Source organism: Rana temporaria, chromosome 3 (genome assembly GCF_905171775.1).
Source record: "Rana temporaria chromosome 3, aRanTem1.1, whole genome shotgun sequence".
Lineage (NCBI taxonomy): Eukaryota > Metazoa > Chordata > Amphibia > Anura > Ranidae > Rana > Rana temporaria.
The window spans coordinates 260375068-260397648 of record NC_053491.1 but is presented as its reverse complement, the minus strand read 5'-3'; the positions used below and the strand labels follow the sequence as shown (position 1 = coordinate 260397648).

Below are 22581 nucleotides of genomic sequence, written 5' to 3'. Positions count from 1 at the left end.
AAATTTCAGCTTCCGGCACTGCGTCGCTTTAACTGACAATTGCGCGGTCGTGCGACGTGGCTCCCAAACAAAATTGACGTCCTTTTTTCCCCACAAATAGAGCTTTATTTTGGTGGTATTTGATCACCTCTGCGGTTTTTATTTTTTGCGCTATAAACAAAAAAAAAGCAACAATTTTGAAAAAAAAACAATATTTTTTACTTGTTGCTATAATAAATAGCCCAATTTTTTTTTCCAAATTTTTTTTTTCTCAGTTTAGGCCGATACGTATTCTTCTACATATTTTTGGTAAAAAAAAAAAAATCGCAATAAGCGCTTACAAAATATGGGACAGAATTATAATTATTATTATTATTTTTTTTATTAATTTTTTTACTAGTAATGGCGGCGATCTGCGATTTTTTTTTTTATTGGGACTGCGACATTATGGCGGACACATCGGACACTTTTGACACATTTTTGGCGCCATTCACATTTATACAGCGATCAGTGCGATAAATATGCACTAATTACTGTATAAATGTGACTGGCATTCAAGGGGTTAACACTAGGGGGTGAGGAAGGGGTTAAATGTGTGCCTGTATTGTGTTCTCACTGTGTGTGGAGGGGGGGTGACTGGGGGAGGTGACCGATCTATGTCCCTATGTACAAGGGACACAGATCGGTCTCCTCTCTCCCCTGACAGGAGGTGGAGCTCTGTGTTTACACACAGAGCTCCACGTCTTGTCCCTGTAGCCGCCGATCCCGAGTGCCTGGCGGACATCGCGACCGCCAGGCACGCGCATCGGCATCTCGGGGACGCGCCGGGCGCGCGCGCGCCCCCCAGTGGCCGGAGGAATCCAGGACGTCAATTGACGTCCTGTTGGATATTCAGAGCCACCGTGAGGCCGTCATTTGACGATGGCCCAGGGCTCAAGTGGTTCAGTGGGTTTACGTGCCCAGTGGTCAAGTGGTTAAACTGCGTAGAGGGTTCTTTACTTTAAGAGCGGTAAGGATGTGGAATTCCGTTCCACAGGCGGTAGTTTCAGCGGGGAGCATCGATAATTTCAAAAAGCTATTAGATAAGCACCTGAACGACCACAATATACAAGGATATACAACGTAATACTGACAAAATCACACACACAGGTTGGACTTGGTCTTTTTTTCCCAACCTCGCTATGTAAATATGTAACTCAGTTGTACAGTTTATAGGTCACATTAAAGATGGAAAATGTTCTGGAATGATTGATTTATATTAGAAGAGTAGTTTTTAGAGGCTGAGAAAAACCCCATCACTTGCACATTCAAGAGAGGAGCATTTGATGCTCATAAGCGCCTGTAAACATGTTTAGTGCTTGAGCATTCATTCATTTCAAGGGCCAAAATAAATTCGTTTTTTTTTATAAGGCTTTTTTTCTGTTTTTGTTTTCCCCTGGTGATCTGGCCAGTAACACAGCTATTGTATTATACAGACACCACTCTGGATGAATGAGAAAAGGGGGCAGATTTGGACAACAGCATTGTCAGTCTGGAGGGAGGTGAGTGTTTGACATACTAGCAGATTTAAATACACTAACACATTTTAGCTGAACTTCAGCTAATACTTTATAATCAGTTCCAGAAAAGTGTTTTCCTTTTGGAGGTTAATAAAGGAAGAGGATTGGTGAATGTGTATGAAACCAGTTTGTATGATCCAATTAAAACGATAAAAAAAGGAAAAACCTGGTGCCAAGCGGCACAGTTGTGCCCCTCAGGGTTTTAGTAGACAGACCTTTTGGGGTTAAGGTTTTACATAAATAAAAGCTTATCATGTTAAGCATGCCTCCCAGTGCTAAATGGGCTGTCTCATCACTGTAACTGCAAGAGAGCTTTTCTGTTGAAAAACAGACTTACTGGCTGGATCCCTGGATCAAAATAGAAGAAAGAAAGAGCCTAAAAAATGAAACTAATACGCATCTAAGAATTGGAAAGCTGCAATGTAATGTTTGCTTTGGGGTTTAATACTGCTTTAACTTTCTTACTACAGTTCCATCTTTACCAAAACTCATGCAATTCATGCAGAAGTACAAACGTTTCCATAGGGTAAAAAGTGTCTTAGAATTATATTTGAATGATGCTCACTGAAAATATACTTGGAACATTTATCAGTCCTGTTGCAAGGCAAATCATTGCTAAACAGGAGCAGAGACGCATCATGTCAAAAGTTTATTACAAAGTTTGTCTGAATTATGAATTTATTGTTTGACTGATCTTGGAAATAAAGAAAAAAAAAATAAAGAAAATAAAAAGGGGAGAAAAATTATCCCCCCCCACCCTCACTTATTCCCTGCGGCTCTCTCCCCCCCTCCAAACACCAAATTAAATAAATAAATAAATAAAAATATAAAAAGTGATCCCTTAGATATGAGGCTTCTAAAAAGCCATTCTATAGCTTATCGCTCATTATTCCTTGTTACCCCCTCCCCTAAAAACACTTTTACCAAGTGTTTGAAATCGGAGGCCTCTATCAGGCCATAAAGCCACTAATGACTTAACCCCCCCCCCCCCCGCTTTTTTTCTTTTTATCTCACCTTTTCTCCCTTCCCTATTCCACACACCAACCCCAAAAGAAAATAAGTAAATGTATATAATAACAAAAAAAAAACCCTTATTATGTAGTATATCCCAATCCCACCCTCTGTGCCCACCCTCTCTTAAACCTGTACAGGTGGGGGTTAGGAGCAGTGCCGCACGGGATTTCATATTGAGAGCTAAAAATAAATAAATAAATACGAAAAAAAAAAAAAAAAGAGGAGAAGAAAAAAAAAAAAAAAAGACAAACAAGTTACTCTCCACCCTCCCCCAGGCTATCCACTTACGTTTTCCTACAGCTCCTTAAATTATTCAATCTCTAGCTAGTACTGGTACCATAGGGGAAGGTAGTGGTGACACTGAGGGATGTCTAAAGGCATCCCTAGCTAAAAATAAATAAATAAATAAATAAATATGAAAAAAAAAAAAAAAGAGGAGAAGAAAAAAAAAAAAAAAGAAGACAAACAAGTTACTCTCCACCCCCCCCCCCAGGCTATCCACTTACGTTTTCCTACAGCTCCTTAAATTATTCAATCTCTAGCGAGCATTTTTCCCATTCTGACCATATTGCTCTAAACTTTTCCTTTCTATCTTTAACCCTGGAAATCCATCTTTCTGCCTCCATAATTAAATTCACTTCTCTCTTCCATTCAAGAATAGTTGGCCTTTTATCCTGTTTCCATAATCTAGGTATTAATAATTTTGCCGCATTTAATAAATGAGGCGTAATACTCTCCTTATATGATCCCATGGACCTCGCTGACCCGTGGAATAGGAAGTTTAAAGGTGTCAGTTCTATTTCCTCAGGAGATAGCCTTCCAACCCAAGGGGTTGACTGATCTAAAGTTGCACTTGCAATTGAATGAGACCTGTCCCTGACCGCTTCTTCTCACAGTCCTGGTTATTTATAATATGTGACATTGAATAATTGTTTTCGGAAATTCCGACAAAAATCTGATGTGAGCTTTTGGTCGGAAATTCTGACCGTGTGTATGCTCCATCGGACTTTTGCTGTCGGAATTTACGCCAATAAAAGATTGAGAGCCGATTCTCTATTTATCCGACTAAAAAAGTTCCTATCGTAAAATCTGCTCGCCTGGAAGCAATTCCGACGCGCAAAAAAAACATGCATGCTCAGAATCAAGCAGAAGATCCGAACTGCCTATTGAACTTCATTGATCTCGGCTCGTTGTACGTCACCGCATTCTTGACGGTTGGAATTTCAGACAAGATTTGTGTGACCGTGTGTATGCAACACCAGTTTGAGCCAACATTCCGTCAGAAAAAATCCACAATTTTCTTGTCGGAAATTCCCGATCGTGTGTACACAGCATTACTTGTAGCCCTAAACTGCAGATGTAGCTGGAAATAGCAGTCAGAGTGACAGTAGCAGAAAAGAGGACAACATGTAGCCAGTAGGTATACTGAAGAGGAGGTGTAAGGAGTATGTTGGCCAATTGGAGTAGGAGAGGGTTGCATGGTTCTTCCCCAAAGGGACTGCAAGAATTAAAAAGGTCTTCCAGATTGTTTTTGGATTAATATGCTGCAACAATGCAATATTTATTTTATTCTATTTTAGAATCAAAGATTACCTACTTTATTCTAAATTTGGATGAATACTACAGTGTTTGCAGGATCCTCTTTTTCTTCTTATTTTTATTAGGTACATACTGTAGAAAATACAAATCAACCATTGCCTTACCAGTGAAAAAAAAACATTTCTTAAATTAAATTGGAGACATTAAAACAACATTTGGGCTTATTCAATAAAATAGTACAGAAGCCTGTGATGATGTGCAAGGCACAGACAATCATGGTAACTGAGTTAACAGATCCAGCTGGAGTAAATAGTAATATATCTACACAGGGACACTGCATGCTACACATCTCAGTGCTTTTTGCTTTCTTTAAATCATTTTGAAGATATTAGAAATAAACTCTTTATTAAGTCTTCATTAATCTTTCTTGATACTCCAAAATAAAACAACACAGATATGACCAGCTACTATAGGTCTTATATGAGCATGATTTGTGCATGTGTGTCCTCTTTGTGAACTGCATTGCCATATCTGCACTTCTCAACACCTTGTGAAGTATCTTATCTTAAATGTGATGGATGGTCCATCCATTTGCCAAATCCTCTATTAAATTTGAATTCATTGTAGCAGGAAAGAATCTCTAAGGGGAAAAAGGGAAACTTCCTAGTGCTGTACATGCCAAGACAAACTAAACTTAGACAGAAACATCATTGTTTCATGTAGGTTCTGCCAGACTAGTTTATGCTGCTGCAACATTTAAAAAAATAATTCATTTAATATTTACTCATATAAACACAAATTCACTGGGGGCATGCCGTTTTCCTGGGTTTTGCATCAGGGCCAGGTAAACACCACATGCAGTCCAGTGCATTTGTGTTCTGCATCAAAAATGCATGGAAAGTAAGTTATATGGTTTCCAATGGCATAGTTCACATCAGTGCAGTCAGTTCCAGAAAAAAAAAAAGTAGCGCATCCTGCATTTTTCCTGCACTGGACTGTACTGGAACGCAGTAAAATAGTATAAAAAATGCACTGGACCCTAGTATTGTGGGGGGAAAAGAAGAAAAAGGGACACATTAAAACGTGCATGCAGAAACGCATCCAGAACAGATCTGGAGTGCATTTTTTGTGGTGTGAACCGGCCTTCACTCAGACACTGGACATCCATTACTTTTTTCCAGCCAGCACTCTGATTGCGAAGTCCCTAGTCTATGGCTCGGCTGCTGACCTCACCCTTGCTTGGGTCATCTGGAATATCTTCCATGTCTGAAGAGGTCCCCCTGCCATATAGGGCTATCCGGATCATAGGTACCTTCTTTAAGATGGATAGACATTATGAATCTATAAATCAAAGTGAAGGGAAATTGCCAGGACATAGGGGGAGAGTGTATGAAATTCTCAAAATGAGTGATAGAAAAAGATTAAGGACAAGTAAAGAAAGAACAATGAGTTATATTTTCATTTGCCTGCTATACATGTACCTTGCTGAAGTTCTGTGTACTGTAGATACTTTCTCATAGAGCTGCTAAAGCACGTCATAATACTCCTGACCTCTATGGGCTAGGCAATTGTATTTTTTTTTTTTATTATATGTTACACTATTTTATATATAATGCTGGGACCAGCCGAGCAGGTACACTAGTAAAGCACACTAGGCCACCCCTTTTATAGCTGGGCCCAGTGTCATATAGAACATTGTGTAAATAATTACTCAACTGCAGTTGCCTGGCTGCCACCCATCACAGTTGATGATCCCTAACTTTACTTATGGAATTACTGCTTGGCTCAAGTTTAATACCACACTTTTTAAAGTACTTGGACTGGACAACCTATACACACTGCAGTGGCCTCCCTGGTCTTCTAGAACACCATATGACGTGCAGACACTCATGTAACTGTCTTACCAGTGGGAATATTACTTGTCATTAGATATGCTAATTGCATGGTCCTAAATGTACCAGAGGGTCATGGCCACCGTTGTCCTAGTCAGTTGATACCAAGTTGCACTGTTTTTACTCTGTAAACAGTTTTTACTTTCATTATACCATATCCTTCATAACCTTACACCAGTTAGATGGGTCAAATTGTCCTTCCTTTCGTCCAACCCAAATCGGCTTTAAAGCTCGGGAGGGGGTTCAAGACCCATTAGTGCCTTTACTGTACTGAAAACCTTTAACACACCTATGATGCTTCTGTTGTCCCCTACTTTTCCCTGCATATGACCAATTCCTACACAATAGTTTAGGATGGGTAGATAATGAAGGCTTTTACTCACATTAGTGATTTTGTTCCAATTTTCTTCCTTCCCTTTTTCTTTACCTCCACATTCTAAGCCCCCTCATTCATTGCCCCTTCTCATACCCCCCCACTACCTTCTTTACTATTCACCCCCTCCTCTTCACTCTTTAACCTGTCACTCCCCCTTTTTCCCACTGCAGACACATGCCCCCCCCCCATCCACTTGTTTGAGCTTAAACTCCTCCCCATTATTATCTTTTACTTCTTCTCCCCTCCCTCCTTCTCCTACCACCCACTTATTTCATGATGGATGGACAGAATATTTACCTCCAAATGCCAACGGCCTTAATTCCCCCAAAAGAAGAATGGCCTCAATCAGGGGCATGTATTGCAAATGTCCAAGGAACACACTTCAAAGAAAACCTACCTGAGAAATACTGGACTCGCATAGCAGGGATAGTGGCAGATATCACTTCCTTAAAATCTCTATAGGGTACACCTTTTCATTGGTGGCAATCACTAAACAAGACCACTCTTTTAAAATCTGACTTAAACCAGTTGGCACCCTTTGCTGATGTAATGCCTATCTATTTTCGGTGGGATTCTGAACTGCCCCAAGACCCTATTATTGACACGTCCCTGATCACACTTCTCCACTTTCAAACAACTAAAAAATGCATAGCTTGGTACTAGTGCTTAAATGACAGCCTTCACCAGGACCCCCAAATATTGGATGATGTGAGCAAAAAGATGAAATCCTTTATTTTTATATAAACACTACTGACAATAGCGATCCCATACTAGTCTGGAAAGCCCATAAGCTGTATATCAGGAGTATTTTGGTTAAAAATGGTTCCAGGGTCAAACTGGAAAGGGAGACAAAAAAAAGTCCACTACTAACACGAGAATAAACTCATTACTCTATACCCCATAAAACTCGAACCACCCAATTACAAGTACCATAGAGTAGCCTGGACTGCTAAAATTCCTATAATCAGGTTGGTCACCAGGTTCATTTCAGCAGGCTATGCCACCCTCTGCCCACCAAAGCTGGTGCTGTCAAGGCAAAATTTTGTCACTCTGCTTTGTTGATGGGCACTTTCTATTGCTACTATCACTACTAAATCCTAATGAAAGAATTCATGTTTTGTTTCAGAAGTATAGTTGCCATGATGCCCCAAAACGTAACATGGTAGTGTTGCTCAAGTGTGAACAGGGCCTAAATCTACTTTTTTTTGTGTGCCCTGTATAGTACTCAAAGATAAAGAGTTTACAAATAAATAAGATTTCATTCAATTTTTTTTAATGAATAGATGTCTGGACTAGGTGGTATTTGCTTTATATTTGTCTGGAGACCAGCCTTATTGCTATTGAGGTATGCTTATTTAACTGTTTTCCCCTATTTCTGTTATTGTGAAGAAGGTTCCAAACCATAGGAAATCAAATCAGTGCTGTTTCCTTTATTAAATAAATGTTCTAATTACACAGCGAAAAAGAATACATGAAATATTTATGCATTTATGCATTTTTTTAAATTATAATGTATAATAATTTACAGACCTGTATGTGTTGGATGAATTACAATTTGCATGACTGCTAATTTAATAAATTCCTTTAATGACACTGATCTGATTTTAATTATTTTGTTTTTTCATTTTGTAGGTTTACAATTCAAACAAAGACAGCCAAAGTGAAGGAAGTAAGTACAAACCTTCCTCTTGTAGCTAAAAAAACAAAGGATCTGGCGAAATAGGCAAAAATCCCCTACCACCTAAGATCCTATGGGTATAGCCAGGGCTCCGTAAGAAAAGCTTGCTGGTTCATGGAGAAAACAAGAGAGCTTAGAGTCCACTTAGCGATTTATTTGTGGCAATATGTACAGAATTCACTTTAGTTGCTAAGAAGTTCTGCTTGGGTTGGGCTTTGGCTATCACAATAGAGTCCAAAGTATTGGGAGATCCCCTTACAGAGGTCATGGGAAACAATAGTCTAGTAGCAGAGACTAGTCGTTCTCACTAAACGTGAAGCATTAAAAGAAGCATATAGTTATATTTTAGGATGTAATTTGTATACAGTATATTATATTGTAAACCGGCAAAGTATTTATTGAGCCTGGGCTATAGGCTTCTACCTTCAGGTGTTTGGGCACTTGTAAACTTTTGATGACACACGTTCCCTATAACCCTATGCCTCTCTGAGTAGTGTGTGCTAACCTTATTCTACGGTAATGGACCACCTCCTCCTTCATAGAGAAATCACTCTAAAGCCCTGTACACACGGGCCAGAATCTCGTCAGGAAAAAAACGTTGTTTTTCCTGACGAGATTCTTGGCAAGAATCTCTTGCCGCCCGAGTGTACAGACAACTCCTTTCAAAAGAACCGCGGTTCTTTTGAAAGGCAAGAACGTTGTAAAGTCATCTCGTACAACAAGCATGCGCTTGTCACATTCAATGCCGTCGCCGCCATCTTGCTGCACCCTACCTATGTCTAGGAAGCTACCGCGCATGCATCAGTCATTTCGAGCATGCGCGGGATTCCACCGCGACAGGTAAGTATACACACGCTCGCGTTTCTCGGCAAGAAAACACTGCCGAGAATCACAACGAGAAAATGGAGAACATGTTCTCTATTTTTCTCGTCGAGATTTTAGACAGTTTTCTTGATGAGAAACCTGAAAGCCTCGTACACACGCTCGGTTTACTCTGCCAGCAGTTTTCTTGCTGGTTCTTGCCGAGAAAACCGAGCGTGTGTACGAGGCTTAAATGTTTTCTTTTTTTAACTTTATTATTTTATCTTTGGAACCTTGGGAGCCATACCCAGTCCCCACATTGTGGGGAAGGCCTGCGATGATGCTTCAGGCACTGACTCCTGCATGGGCTCTCACCTTGGCACAGTGCAATGTGTGTAATGAACCGTAAGGTCTTATAGAGGTCCAGGGCCATGGTCCATCCCTATGAAACCCAGTCCCTGAAGACTTTTTCGAGGGTACGCCCACCTAGAGGGGTGAAGCTTTTTTTCTTTATATACAGTTCTGCATTGTTGACAGGTACAACTAAGTGATACTGTATGCTTCACATTTTTACTGTAAAAGACCAGGATATTTGAATTGTATTGACTACGATGTAAACTTTTCACATTTGGTGCTAAAACTCAGCGATTAAGTGTGACATCACATTAAAGGTTGCACATTTTACCCCCACTTCCACCTATGCCATTTTATGGTACCCAGGCACATTCAGAATGAGGATTCTCTTTAGGATGGTCAGAAAAAAACAATTGTAGGAGAACATTTGCTTGTAGCACACTCAATCTCAGGGTCGATGTGCCCCTTGCGCCAGAACAGAATCTAACAATCTCTTCATCCGAGTCTATCTCCATTTTAGGCACGCGGCAAGCAGCCTACCTGAAAAAAACAGAATTTTGAGCATCTATGTCCCAAATTCTCTGACAAATAATGACTTTAATACAGCCATCTTTGCTAAGAACTCAAAAGTGCCACATTCTTTCTCCTAACCCAATTTCTCTACTTGGATCCTGATATGCTGGATTTGGGCAAGAAAGACAAAGACATTGAAGGGAATAAAGAGGACATTGAGGCAGTATTGCAGGAAGCTGTGAAAGAGTTATCTTACCCCAAATTGCTGTGTTATTGAAGGAGGGAGCTTCAAACATGATTGCTAATGTGGAAAAGCTTGGTTCTCCTCTGTCTTGCCAAGTCCCTTTGGATACAAATAGACCTGTAAAAGCCTCAGACATTCCCTGTTCATAAACAAATAATGTGGGATCTGTGAAAATTGGATCACTCCTGAAATGATTTTTACTCCTTGCAAAATCTTTTCTGTCATCTACTGCATAAAATGTTCCCCCAACCAGTCGTTTATTCCTGTAGTTGATCATGATGCGGCAATCTTAATTAAAAATCTTACTGTACCTATTGAAGATGCGCCTTCATTAAGAGATTCTGCAACTATAGAAAGTTTGAGACACGCTTAAGGGTTTTCTTTACTTTTTACAAGCCCAGCCCTGAAACCAGCTATCACTGCAATTTTCAGTATGTCAAACTGCAGCAAACTGGACAAAGGCAATGAGCAACCTACGGCCCTTATTAACCTGCTCCAAAGCATCCAATGAAAATCTTTCTTCATTACCTGGATGTAGTCAGAGCCATTACAGTCTACCTTAAAGCTACAGCTTTGATCAGACTTTTTTTTTTTTTTTTATATTTTTTGCTTCTCAAGACACATTTGAGAAACAAACTATATATAAGGTAGGATAAGCTGCCACAGGTTATGGAAAAGGCAGGAAGTAAACCTCATTCTACATTAGACAACCAACACTGTGCATGAAGAGTTATCCTTTTTATTATTTTATTTTTTTAAATTTCCCTGCATATGATTGGGTGTTTGACCTCTGGAAGATTAACACCCCCCTCCTTCATGACCAGGCCATTTTTTGCAATATGGTACTGCGCTACTTTAACTGAAAATTGCATGGTCCTGCGACATGGTACCCAAATACATTTTTTTGTTCTTTTTTATTTTCAACCCACAAATAGTTTTCTTTTGGTGGTATTTGATTACCTCTGCGTTTTTTTTATTTTTTTGCGCTATAAACAAAAAAGACTGCCAATTTTGAAAAATACCCCCCTATTTTTTACTTTCTGCTATACAATGTACCTCAAAAAAAGAAAAAGAAAAACAAATTTCTTCATCAGTTTGCACCAAAATATGTATGCTGCTACATATTTTTGGTAAAAAAAAATCCCAATAAGCGTATATTGGTTTGCACAAAAGTTATAGTGGACACATTTTTTTTTTTCACTAGTGATGGCGGCTATCGGTGACTTATAGCGGAACTGTGATATTGCTGTGGACAAATTAGACATCTAACTGACACTTTTTGGGGACCAGTGACACTAATATAGTGATCAGTGCTAAAACATATGCATTGTCACTGTACTAATGACACTGGCTGAGAAGGGTTTAAAATCAGGGGCGATCAAAGGGTTAACTGTGCACCTAGCCTGTGCTTTCTCACTGTCTGGGAGGTGCGTTGACTAGGGGAAGGCATCGAACCACTTTAATAATTGTGGCAGCACTTCCCCTTTTAGCCCTGGTTCACACTGATGCTACTTTGAAATTGTGCTACTTTACTTAAGGTAGCGCGATTTCAAAGTAGCAAGGTCAGCGTGATTTCAGGTGCTACTTGATAGACATTTGTGTGGCTTCATACACAGATGTCTATAGAAATCGCACCTGGAATCAGTAAAAGTAGTGCAGGAACTACTTTTGCAAATCGGTGCAGCGCCGCAAAATTGGTGTTGCACCGATTGGAACAGTGCCATTGCCACCAATAGGCTGCGACTTGTCATGCGATTTGATCTCTCAAATCGCATGACAAATCGCTCCAATGTGAACCTAGGCTTAAAGTCATGTTTTAATGTTAAATCCCCCACCTAGTTAAGTACTTTTCTTAAACAGGCAGACCAAAAGGAGTCCAGTGCCCCCTTTTGGCACTAGATATACGGAGAAGTATAAATCCAATAACAAGGATCATCCATAAACATTGGACTATTGCACAGTTCTTAACGTTTACAAGGGCACAATATCAAGACTGTAGTTTTGGCGACCTAGGGCCTAGCAGGCAATCATTAAGTTAGGTTGAAGTGAGATGGGCTGACAGGAACAAACACTGCATTTTCAGTTTGTAGTGATGAGATGCACTTAACCTCTGTTTAATGTACACATAATGATTAGATGATCCTTGTCTGAGTTTGTAAGTACTATGGAACTGGGGGATTGTTGTTGGCTTTTACAGCCCTTAGAGGACCACAGAAAATATTTGTTTTATTTGATGGTATGCCTGCCCTCTAAGAGAAAAAAGTGTCTCTGTACTGTTTGTGCGAACCAAAAGCTACATATAAATATAAAAACAATAACCCCCACCCAACCCCACCTTTTCTGCAAATAATGATGAAACAAATCAAATATCTTAGGAATCCTAGAATCTCAAACGCTATATCTGGTTTTTGATCTTGGGTGAGAAAAGGAATAACGCCAGTTTTCAGCTCTGGTCACTTTTTTTCTGAAATGATTGTACATGTTTATGAAAAAGATGTGTTGTAATTGTGTGTGTGTATATGTATATGTGTGTGTGTATATATGTGTATATATATATATATATATATATATATATATATATATATATATATATATATATATATATATATATATATATATATATATATAGTGAGGGGTTAGATCGGTAGCAGGGTGTGTGACCCCTTGGATGGGTTTACCACACACTGAACTTATACAGACTGGCAATCAAAAACGGTTGAAAACAAAGTTTCTGGTTTATTTTTCCATCTTGCTGGAAAACAATTGCAAGTATCCAAACAGCATAAACAAAATCAAAACATAAAATAAACTCTAGCCACTCTGGGCGTCTACCTTCCACACAGGAACCTATCTATGAAGTCTAACACGGCCTACCGCTGGATAGACAGTGCTGCTCATGCAGCACAAACAATAGTCTTTTGATTTTTTTATCACACAGAAAAACAATGGTCTCCTCGCCTCATCAGGCACTGCTCTCCTACTCACACAGCCTTAGGAGTGATGCAGCAACCAAGTGGTAACCCTCTGGCTACTTATAAAGCCTTGATTGCTTCATTCTGAACAGCTGAAGTTTTCTAACGGCCTCTAGCCTTCCTCTGTCTATGTTTGTAGCCGACGCCCAATAATCTGTGTATCGTCTAAACAAGGCAGAAATGTATGTCCCAGCAGTGACAACACCCACAGATTTACCTGACTTCGAGGCACAATATATATGGTGTGTATGTGTGTGTGTGTGTGTGTGTGTGTGTATATATATATATATAATATAATTGTTTCTTTCCACATAAGTGACCACTTTATACACAGATTTGAGGATTTTCAGGGTTCTTGTATTGTGTAAGTATTTTCCTGTGTTTACTGTGGAATTACAGCCTGCTGATGGTACAAATAAGCTATTTATTCCACCATTCTCATGGATGTAAAAAGACAGTCACTTTGCCTGAAGCAAGTGTGAGATCAGTCGAAAATTACATTTTCTCCATTCATTTGCTTTTATCCCCTCCATAAAATGTTGCTTGCATTTCCCTTCGTAACATGATTATGAGATTGCTTGCGGATTCCTCGCACATTAGTCTAAATGTCTGTTACATGTAGAGCGCCTTCTACTAATGTTTGAATGGTACTCAAGCAACATGTTTCTCTGTTTGCCTGGTATATACAGTAATTCAGTTTTGTTGTTAAAAAAAAAAAAGAAGAAAAAAAAAAAAAAAAAAGCTTGCAGTATTTGAACTTAACGTCTTTATATTCTGTGTACTTGGTTCCCAGTGCTGTACACATAGTATTTATGCATGCGAGATAAAGTGTAAAGTCATTTTATCAGCCTTACTGGGCCTTGTACACAGGATGAAATTATGGGCCTAGAAAAGACATTATAGACCTATGGGTCTGTCAATGTAGTATTGCATTATAATGCTTCGTATATTCTGCAATGAATCATCTTTTTTTATATCTGCACAAAGAGATGCTGTCACACGATCGACCTTAACATAGTCAAAATCGACCATAATACGCCAAAAACCTGTCAGACAAGAAAGCTAGATTCATCCAAGACATTGCTCAAAATGACACCCAGAAGGCCTCAGACCTCATGACAGAAGAATATGCAGATAACACTCCAGAAGCTATGCCAGCTCCTAAAGTCCCATGCTCAGGGGCTGAACACCATATAAGTTGAAACCTGAACCTCCTACACCCACCAATTTTAAAGTCACTGTCTCAGCAGACGAGTACTCTTTGGAACCATCACTTTCGCAAATAATGAGGGCATTCGGACACTGTTAAACCACACTGACCCTGGAAATTAAATCTGTCAGTATAGATCTCTCTTTCTTAATGAAAGATATGCAAATCCTGCATCAAAGAGCTAAATAAAATCATCGGAGCAGAAAACCAAGATTCCTGGAGGGATTTGAGAGCCCACGAACTGAACGTTTTCTGGAGGATTGACTTTGCACCAATGTTGGGACACAATACCTGTCCGACTTCTTTGCATACAAAAGGGCACATATATATGATCCAAAACGCTTCATCCCAGGGCTTCGCCACACCCCTTGATCGCTAAACTCTCAAATTTTCAAGACAAAATAAAATGCAATTCTCACGATGTCCAGGTTCATCAAGGACCTCAAATACAACTCAGTTTTCATCTATCTAACGTATCAGTAGTTACAAGGGTGATAGAACACCCTTCTCTTGGTCAAGAAATGGCTCTGTGTACAACAAAATTTGCTGATGAAAACAGTATCATTAGCAGTAATCACTGTGGGTTTACAAAGGGTAATTTTTGCCAAACCAATCCGTTGACATTCTACGAGAAAGTAAGCTGTCATCTAGATAGGGGAAGGCCTGTTGATGTGCTGTAGCTGGATTTTGAAAAAAAGTATTTGCTATAGTTCCCCATAAATGCTTAATCTACAAACTGAGGTCTGTAGACATGGAACATAGGGTTTGTTCTTGGATAGAAAACTGGTTACAGGGGCGTGTCCAAAGGGTGGTGATAAATACCATGTACTTGGACTGGTCTGGAGTGGTAAGTGGGGTATCCCAAGGCTCTGTCTTGGGACAAATTCTGTTTAATTTATTCATAGATTATATAGAGGTTGGTATAAATAGCTCAATCTCAGTTTTTGCGGATAACACAAAAATAAGCAGGGCAATAACTTCACATCAGGATATAGACGTTTTACAGGAAGACATGGATAAAGTAATGAGATGAAAAACTACATGGCAAATGAGGTTTGGTGTTGAGAAATGTAAAGTGATGCGTTTGGGTGCTAAAAACACAAACAACTCACTAGGGAGAAAACCTCTCGGGGGAATCAAGGATGGGGAAAGGTTTGGAGGTCCTGGTAGAAGACAGACTGTGCAATAGCACGCAATGTCAAGCTGCAGCAAGCAAAGCCAACAGACTATTAGCTTGCATAAAAAAGGGAATTTACTCCAGAGATAAAATTATAATCCTGCCAGTTTAAAAAAATTCTGGTTCAGCCACATCTGGAGTATTTCGTCCAGTTCTGGTCACCAGTCCTCAGGAAGGATGTGCTGTAGAGTCCAGAGAAGGGCAACACAATTAATATGGGGATTGGAGGACTTCAATTACAAACAACGACTGCAAGCATTATATTTATTCTCCTTTATATAAGCATTATATTTATATCTCCTCTCAAGATGCTTGAGAGGAGATATGATAGCGATAGACAAATATAATGTACAGTGATCTTGCGCAAATCCTTCAATTAGGCAACATAAGCAATGCACAGTGATATAAACAATAGGTGGTGAATAAATGAATATAGCAGTGAATAAAGGCCAATAAACATAGCAAATTCAATGTTCCAATACAATGCGAATAGTGTAGAGTTGTCTATTACTGATTTCCAGAGAGTCTAGACGCTGTCACCAACACCTCAGTGCTCACAGAACTCTCACCTCATAGGCATACAACATAAGCATTGGATCCAAATCCAATAGGAATCAATAAAACTATCCTCCCGGGATCGCCCCTGCAGCTCTTAAATAAAAGATCCTATCCCACATGTAAAGTAGATAAGCCTCCAATACTGCATTACCATATAAAAACCATTTATTGAATAAAAAGTGCCTGCTTACATGAAGTAAATGAACTAGCACCCAGAAAGATAAAACTTCCTCATGTGGCGTGATGTAACTCGTAGGGTGTGGCCAGAGCACATCACGGACCAGAAGTTCCGTGAGAGGCGGAAAAACGCAGATGTTTTATGTTTAACCTTATCTGCATTTTCTATCTGTTTCTCTTTTTCTTTACATTGGTTTTCCTCACCCTTTGCCTATGCTTAACTTCTGTTGAGGACATTAAGTACGCTGATAGTTGGGGGACAAAATACAGGGAGGAATGTGGGTCTTTACTTCTGAGTTTTTTCGTGTTTAGTTTTTATGGGTGCACTATTTTTGTCTGCCGTACTACCATATTTCATATGTGACAGGTATTGGTTTTTACGAGTTTGATATAACACTGGGCTGTGCATATAGCATAACAATAGACCTATTGTCATGGATTAATTCACCTAGATAGAGACCAGCTATGCCCCACATGCAGTAGCCTACCTCGCCTGAATATCTGCCTTTCAAAATATGCACCATTAGACACCAGATAGTAAAAACATCATGATACTCCAGCATTCCCTTTTAAAAAATGGACCTATGTAAAACCATATAAGACCCCCTTCCCAGTATATAAAAATAAACAATTTTGAAAAAAAAAAAACACTAACAAAAACTTTTATACGTTCATTGAAGAACATATTCTAAGGAAGTTGTGCTTCATGCTTTGGATGGGGTGTGGGCTACGTGTGTGTGTGTGTGTGTGTGTGTGTGTGTGTGTGTGTATATGTTTGCTACAGTGGAGCCTCATCAGCTCACATCAGTGACGAAAAAAAATACTTATTTACTAAATCTACTGACAGAAACTAATACTTTTTGTTTAAAGTAAAAGAAAAAACTCATTTGGGTACAGTGTTGCATGACCGCACAATTGTCATTTAAAGTGCGACAGCGCTGAAAGTAAAAAAATTGCCTGGGCAGGAAGGGGGTGAAAGTGTCCTGTATTGAGGTGTTTAACCGCTTGCCAACCAGCCACCGTCATTATACAGCGCCAGGTTGGCACGATCCCGGAAATCGCTGTAGCTGTTTGTCTGTCTCTTTAACAGCTATAGCAGGCGTGTGTGCCCGCTGCACAGCAGGTAGCTGGTGCGCATGATGGCCACCGGCCACCTGCGATGGCTCCACAGAGAGCCATAATGGGGGATCTGTCAATGTAACCAAACAGATGTCATCGTCTGTTCCTAGTGATCAGGAACAGCGATCTCTTTACTCCGACGGTCCACTCCCCCCACAGTTAGAAACACCTCCAAGGTGAACACACCTTGAACACCACTAGTTTTAACCCCTTGCCTGCAATTGTCATTTATACAGTAAACCGTGTATTTTTATAGCACCGATTGCTGTATAAATGTCACTAGTCCCAAAAAAGTGTCCGATCTGTTCGCTGCAATATCGCAGTCCTGCTAAAAATTGCTGATCACTGCCATTACTAGTAAAAAATAAAATGCATAAATCTATCCCCTATTTTGTAGACACTATAACTTTTGCACAAACCAATTAATATACGCTTTTTTATTTTTTTTACCAAAAATATGTAGAAGGTATTCTACATATTTTTGGTAAAAAAAAAAATGCAATAAGCGTACATTGATTGGTTTGCGCAAAAGTTAGTGTCTACAAAATAGGGGATAGATTTATGGCTTTTTTACTAGTAATGGCAGTGATCAGCAATTTTTATTGGCCTAAACTTTAGAAGACATTTTTTTATTTTTATATATTTTTTTTTTATAGCAAAAAGTTGAAAACATTTTTTTTTTTTTTTAAATATGTCTGTCTTTTTTTTTGTTTTATAGTGAAAAAAACTCAAACTGCAGAAGTGATCAAATACCACCAAAAGAAAGATGTATTTATGGGGAAAAAAATTCCAACAATTTTGTTTGGGTACAACATCGCACAACCACGTAATTGTCAGTTAAAGCAACGCAGTGCCGTGTTTTCTGGGGCTGAACTTGTTAAACCTATTGTAAGGGGTTAGCTCGGTAGCGGGGTGTGTGACCCCCCTGGATGGGTTCACTAAACACTGAATTTATACAGAAAGGCAGTCGAAGACGGTTGAAAACAAAGATTTTGGTTTATTCTTCCATCTTGCTGCAAACAAGTGCAAGCATCCAAACAGCATAAACAAAATCAAACATAAAATAAACCCTGGCCACTTGGGGCGTCTACCTTCACCACACAGGGGCGTCTACCTTCACCACACAGGAACCTATCTATGGAGTCTGGCACAGCCTAGTGCTGGGCAGACACTGCTGGTCCTACAGCAGAAAACAATAGTCTCTTTTTTTTATTTATTTCACACAGAAAAATCAACAACACCTCACATCTTCAGAAGTATTTCTGCTACTGCTCTCCTTCACTCAGAAAGCCTCAGGATTCAGCAATCAGTAGTAATCCTCTGGATTACTTATAGAGGCCTTAATTGCCTCATTCCAAACAGATGACGTTTTCCAACGAACTTAAACCTTTCTGGCTACTTCTGCAGCCGACACCCGATAATAATTGGTGTATTGTCTAAACAAGGCAGAAATGTATCTCCCATCTGTGACAACACCCACAGATTTACCTGACTTCCTGTCACACTATGTATTGGTGAATGTTTATTTTTTTTACATTTTTAATATGTGAATTCCTTTCTTTAAATTTGTATATGTGTAATAAGCAATGGTGGTATGAAATAACGTAGCCCATTGTATGTCGAGAGTCTTGACAAAGGGGCTGATACTCTGAAATGGGTTGCTTCCTGTACATGGATCTCTGGAGTGTTTCCCTGCTCAGCGTGACGACTTTTATTCTGCCTATTCAGGACATTCAGCACTGTTCTCTTTTGCTGTATGTGACCTTCTGCACTGTTTGTAGACCATCATTTGTTAACGTTCAAGTGCTTACTGTGAATTGTTTATATTAAAGTTACCAATGGTTGACATCCCTGCACCCCGTCTTTTTTTCATGTTGCTTGATAGATGCAGATCCTCCCTGATCCTGGTCTGAAGATGCTGCAGGATGATTTTTAACCCGTGATTTGCCAGATGTCTTTCAGCTTGGACTATATGCACATGAGTGGAGTTTTCAAGTTCTTTTATGTTACATATACATTGCTCCAAAAAATTAAAGGAACACTTTTGAATCAGAACTCCTGAGATACTGATCTGGTCAGTTAAGTAGCAGAGGGGGAGTGGTGTATACAGAGGGGTTTTTTAATCAGTTTCAGCTGCTTTGCTGTTAATTGAAATTAACAACAGGTGCACTAGATGGGCAACAATGAGATGACCTCCAAAACAGGAATGTTTTTTCAGGTGGATGTGTCTGACATTTTTTTCCCTACTCATCTTTTCTGATTGTTTTTCACTAGTTTTGCATTTGGCTAGGGTCAGTGTCACTACTGGTAGCACGAGGTGATACTTGGACCCTATAAAGGTTGCACAGGCAGTCCAGCTCATTCAGTTTGGCACATCAATACGTGTCATTGCCTAAACACTTCCTATCCACCTTAACATATTCTCCCCCAGGCCCACGTGTCTCAGTACTGAGAACAGGAAATTCCAGCTCACTCTATTAAAAGCCTTCTCGGCATCAGTATTTAGGAACACGCAAGGGATGTCCCCGTCAGTGGCCTCCTGCACCAGATTAAGAACCCTTATTGTACCATCTCTTGCCTCCCGTGTAGGTACGAATCCGACTTGATCCATATCGACTAGCTCGGGTAACCATACTTGGATCCGTCTTGCTAGTAACTTCGTAAAGAGTTTTAAATCGGAGTTTAACAATGAAATCGGCCTATAGCTGCCGCACTCCGCCGGATCTTTCCCATCTTTGGGAATGACTATAATTTGAGCTAGTAATGCGTCCGGCGGGAACCCAGCCGTCTGGCCTACTGCATTGAGAAACTCTGCTAACTGCCCTCTCAGTAGTGTTACAAATTCTTTATAGTATCTTATCGTATAGCCATCCGGTCCCGGGGCTTTCCCTTCCTTCATAGTTTTTAACGTTGCCTCTATTTCTTCTATCGAGATGGGGGTGTCTAAACTGGCCTGAGCTATTGATGGTAACCTAGCTAAGTCCATTGCTGAAAGATATTATTCTATTTTGGGTGGGGCTACTGGTAGCTGTGCCAAATTATATAGAGAGGAATAATATCTCCCAAACTCCTCCACTATCTCCTTTGGCGTACGTTTTAATTGTCCCTCCTTCCCCTTGATTTGCGGGACATACGTTTGTTGACTCTTCTCTTTCAATTTCCCAGCTAGTAGTTTACTACACTTGTCTCCAAATTCGTAATTTATTTTCCTTCCCCTTTGTATTATTGCTTTGGCCTTATAGCGTAAGATCTCTGTCAACTGCCTTCTCAGGTGGCTCAATTCTCTGCCTGTTTGAGGGGTATGTGTCTTTTTATGTTGTAGTTCTAATTCCTGGATCTCTGTTAGTAAATTTTTAACCTGCTGTTCTCGCTTCCTTTTTAGAATCGATCCATGTCTGATAAGGACCCCCCTGATCACCGCTTTGTGCGCTTCCCACACCATCCCTAGATTACTCCCGGGGGTAGCATTCATTTGGAAATATTCTGTAATTTCCCGAGCAACATCTTCTCTCACTTCCCTATTCTGCAAGAGGCTTTCATTTAGACGCCACCTTCTCTCCTGTGCAAGCCCTATGCCAGATAGTGAGATACGCAGGCTAACTGGGGCATGATCCGACCATGTAATACTACCAATGGACACCTCCTTCACAGAGGAGATCAGATAGTGAGGTATCATGAAGAGATCTATCCTGGAGTACACCTGGTGGGGATTGGAGAAAAAGGTGTAGTCCCTCTCTTCCCCATGTAACATCCTCCATGCATCCACCAGCTGGATTTCGTACAGTCTACGTAGGACCTCCCGTCTGACCCCCTCTGTGATAGACGAAGTTCCCCTTGAGGTATCTATCTTTGGATTCAGGGGGATATTAAAATCCCCCCCCAAAATCAATTTGCCTTCTGAAAACTCCATCAATTCTTTGAGAGTCTTCCTCATAAAGGTATCTTGATGTACATTAGGCACATACACTGTAGCTAAAGTCACTTTTGTTTCTCCTATCTTCCCTTTTAAAAAAAGGTATCTCCCTTTTGGGTCTCAATAGCAATTTTCTAATGTCCATGGGATCCTATTAGAAATCAAAATAGAGACCCCCTTGGATTTTGCTTCCTGGTTCCCTGCGTGGTAGGCCGAAGGGAAGAACCTATTTTGCAATAGTGGGAGCCCCCCCGTCCTAAAGTGAGTCTCCTGTATGTAGGCAATATCTGTCTCTGAATGTCGCAAATCGTTCAGCAACATCCTGCGTTTTTCTGGGACATTAAGTCCCTTTGCGTTCAGGGAGGTTATTTTTAATCCCTCCATCTCCGACGTTGAGGGGAAGGGAGAGAAAGTGGAAACGAAGAATGAGAGAGAAAAAAAAAAGGGGGAGAGAAACCCCCCCAAAAAAAATACCAACCCCTCCCCCCCCAAAAAAAAAAAAAAAAAAAAAAAAAAAAAAAAAAAAAAAAAAAAAACCCCCCCTAGAAAAAAAAATTCCCCTAATAACTCGACAACCAACCCCTACTTGGCCGCACAAGTCAGTAAAGCTTCTTGCTTTATACACTCAATTCCCAACCTATAATTGAGTGTTGGCCTATTGAGGGGTTAGGGTAGAGAGCAGCTGAGTCAGAGCAGACTCTCCGTCCGTAGCCCACCTATTTATATATATAAACAATTTAATAGCATTATTCATTCTGTCCCATCAAACCACAAAAAAAAAAAAAAAAAGGAAACCCCCTCAGGGGGAAAAGTCCCAATATCTTCATTAAATCATACGCCTCCTTTTCCTCTCGTCTCCCCTAATTTCCCCTCCCCCCTCTCCTCCTTCCCCCCTCTCCTCCTTCCCCCCTCTCATCACCCTCCGCCCCCCTCCCCCTCTCCTCCTCCCCCTCCTCTCTCCACCTGCCTCTCATATCTCTCATTACCCATATTTCTTAACCATCCTCTGAGTACTATTCCTATTCCTGTGACTCCATCTCCTCTCAGTGTAAAAAAAAAAAAAGGGCTATCTTACCATTTACATTTAGCCAGTTAGAGGGGTCCCCCCTAATCCCCCATGTGACCTAATTATTTCCAGTGTCCGTGTTCAAATAACATCACAATCCCCTACTCCTCCCTCCCCTCATCTATCTATCTATCGTGTACCTCCCCCCTCGCTCTTACCAGCTAGGTGGGGGGGTCTCCTCTACGCCCATTAGTACCCACTTGTGTCCAGTGTCCTGTGATAGTGTACAATAACATCATTGCCCCCCTCCCACCCTCCCCCAATAGTATATCTCCCCCCTCCCACCTACCAGACCCCCCACCCCCCACCCCTCCCTACCCTCCCATTTCGAGGTAAATCTCCCAATAGGGACATATTCCCATTTCTTATCCCCAAATCTCAACCAAACCAAAAAAGAAAAAAAAAGGGGTGATTCATAATGTGCTGTGATTTATCCCTTA

At 40.2% G+C, this 22581-nt stretch overlaps 1 protein-coding gene across 4 annotated transcripts in view; it reads left to right on the top strand.

The window, feature by feature from the left end:
- ARHGAP26 (Rho GTPase activating protein 26) overlaps positions 1 to 22581 on the top strand; it is a 644209-nt gene that overhangs the window by 255702 nt on the left and 365926 nt on the right. For 2 of the 4 annotated variants that reach the window (XM_040344603.1, XM_040344602.1), the window contains exons 12-13: positions 1455 to 1520; positions 7992 to 8028. In XM_040344603.1, coding sequence (XP_040200537.1) covers positions 1455 to 1520; positions 7992 to 8028 — 103 coding nt within the window. The remainder of the gene's footprint in view (positions 1 to 1454; positions 1521 to 7991; positions 8029 to 22581) is intronic. The other 2 variants (XM_040344605.1, XM_040344604.1) reach the window with 1 other exon arrangement.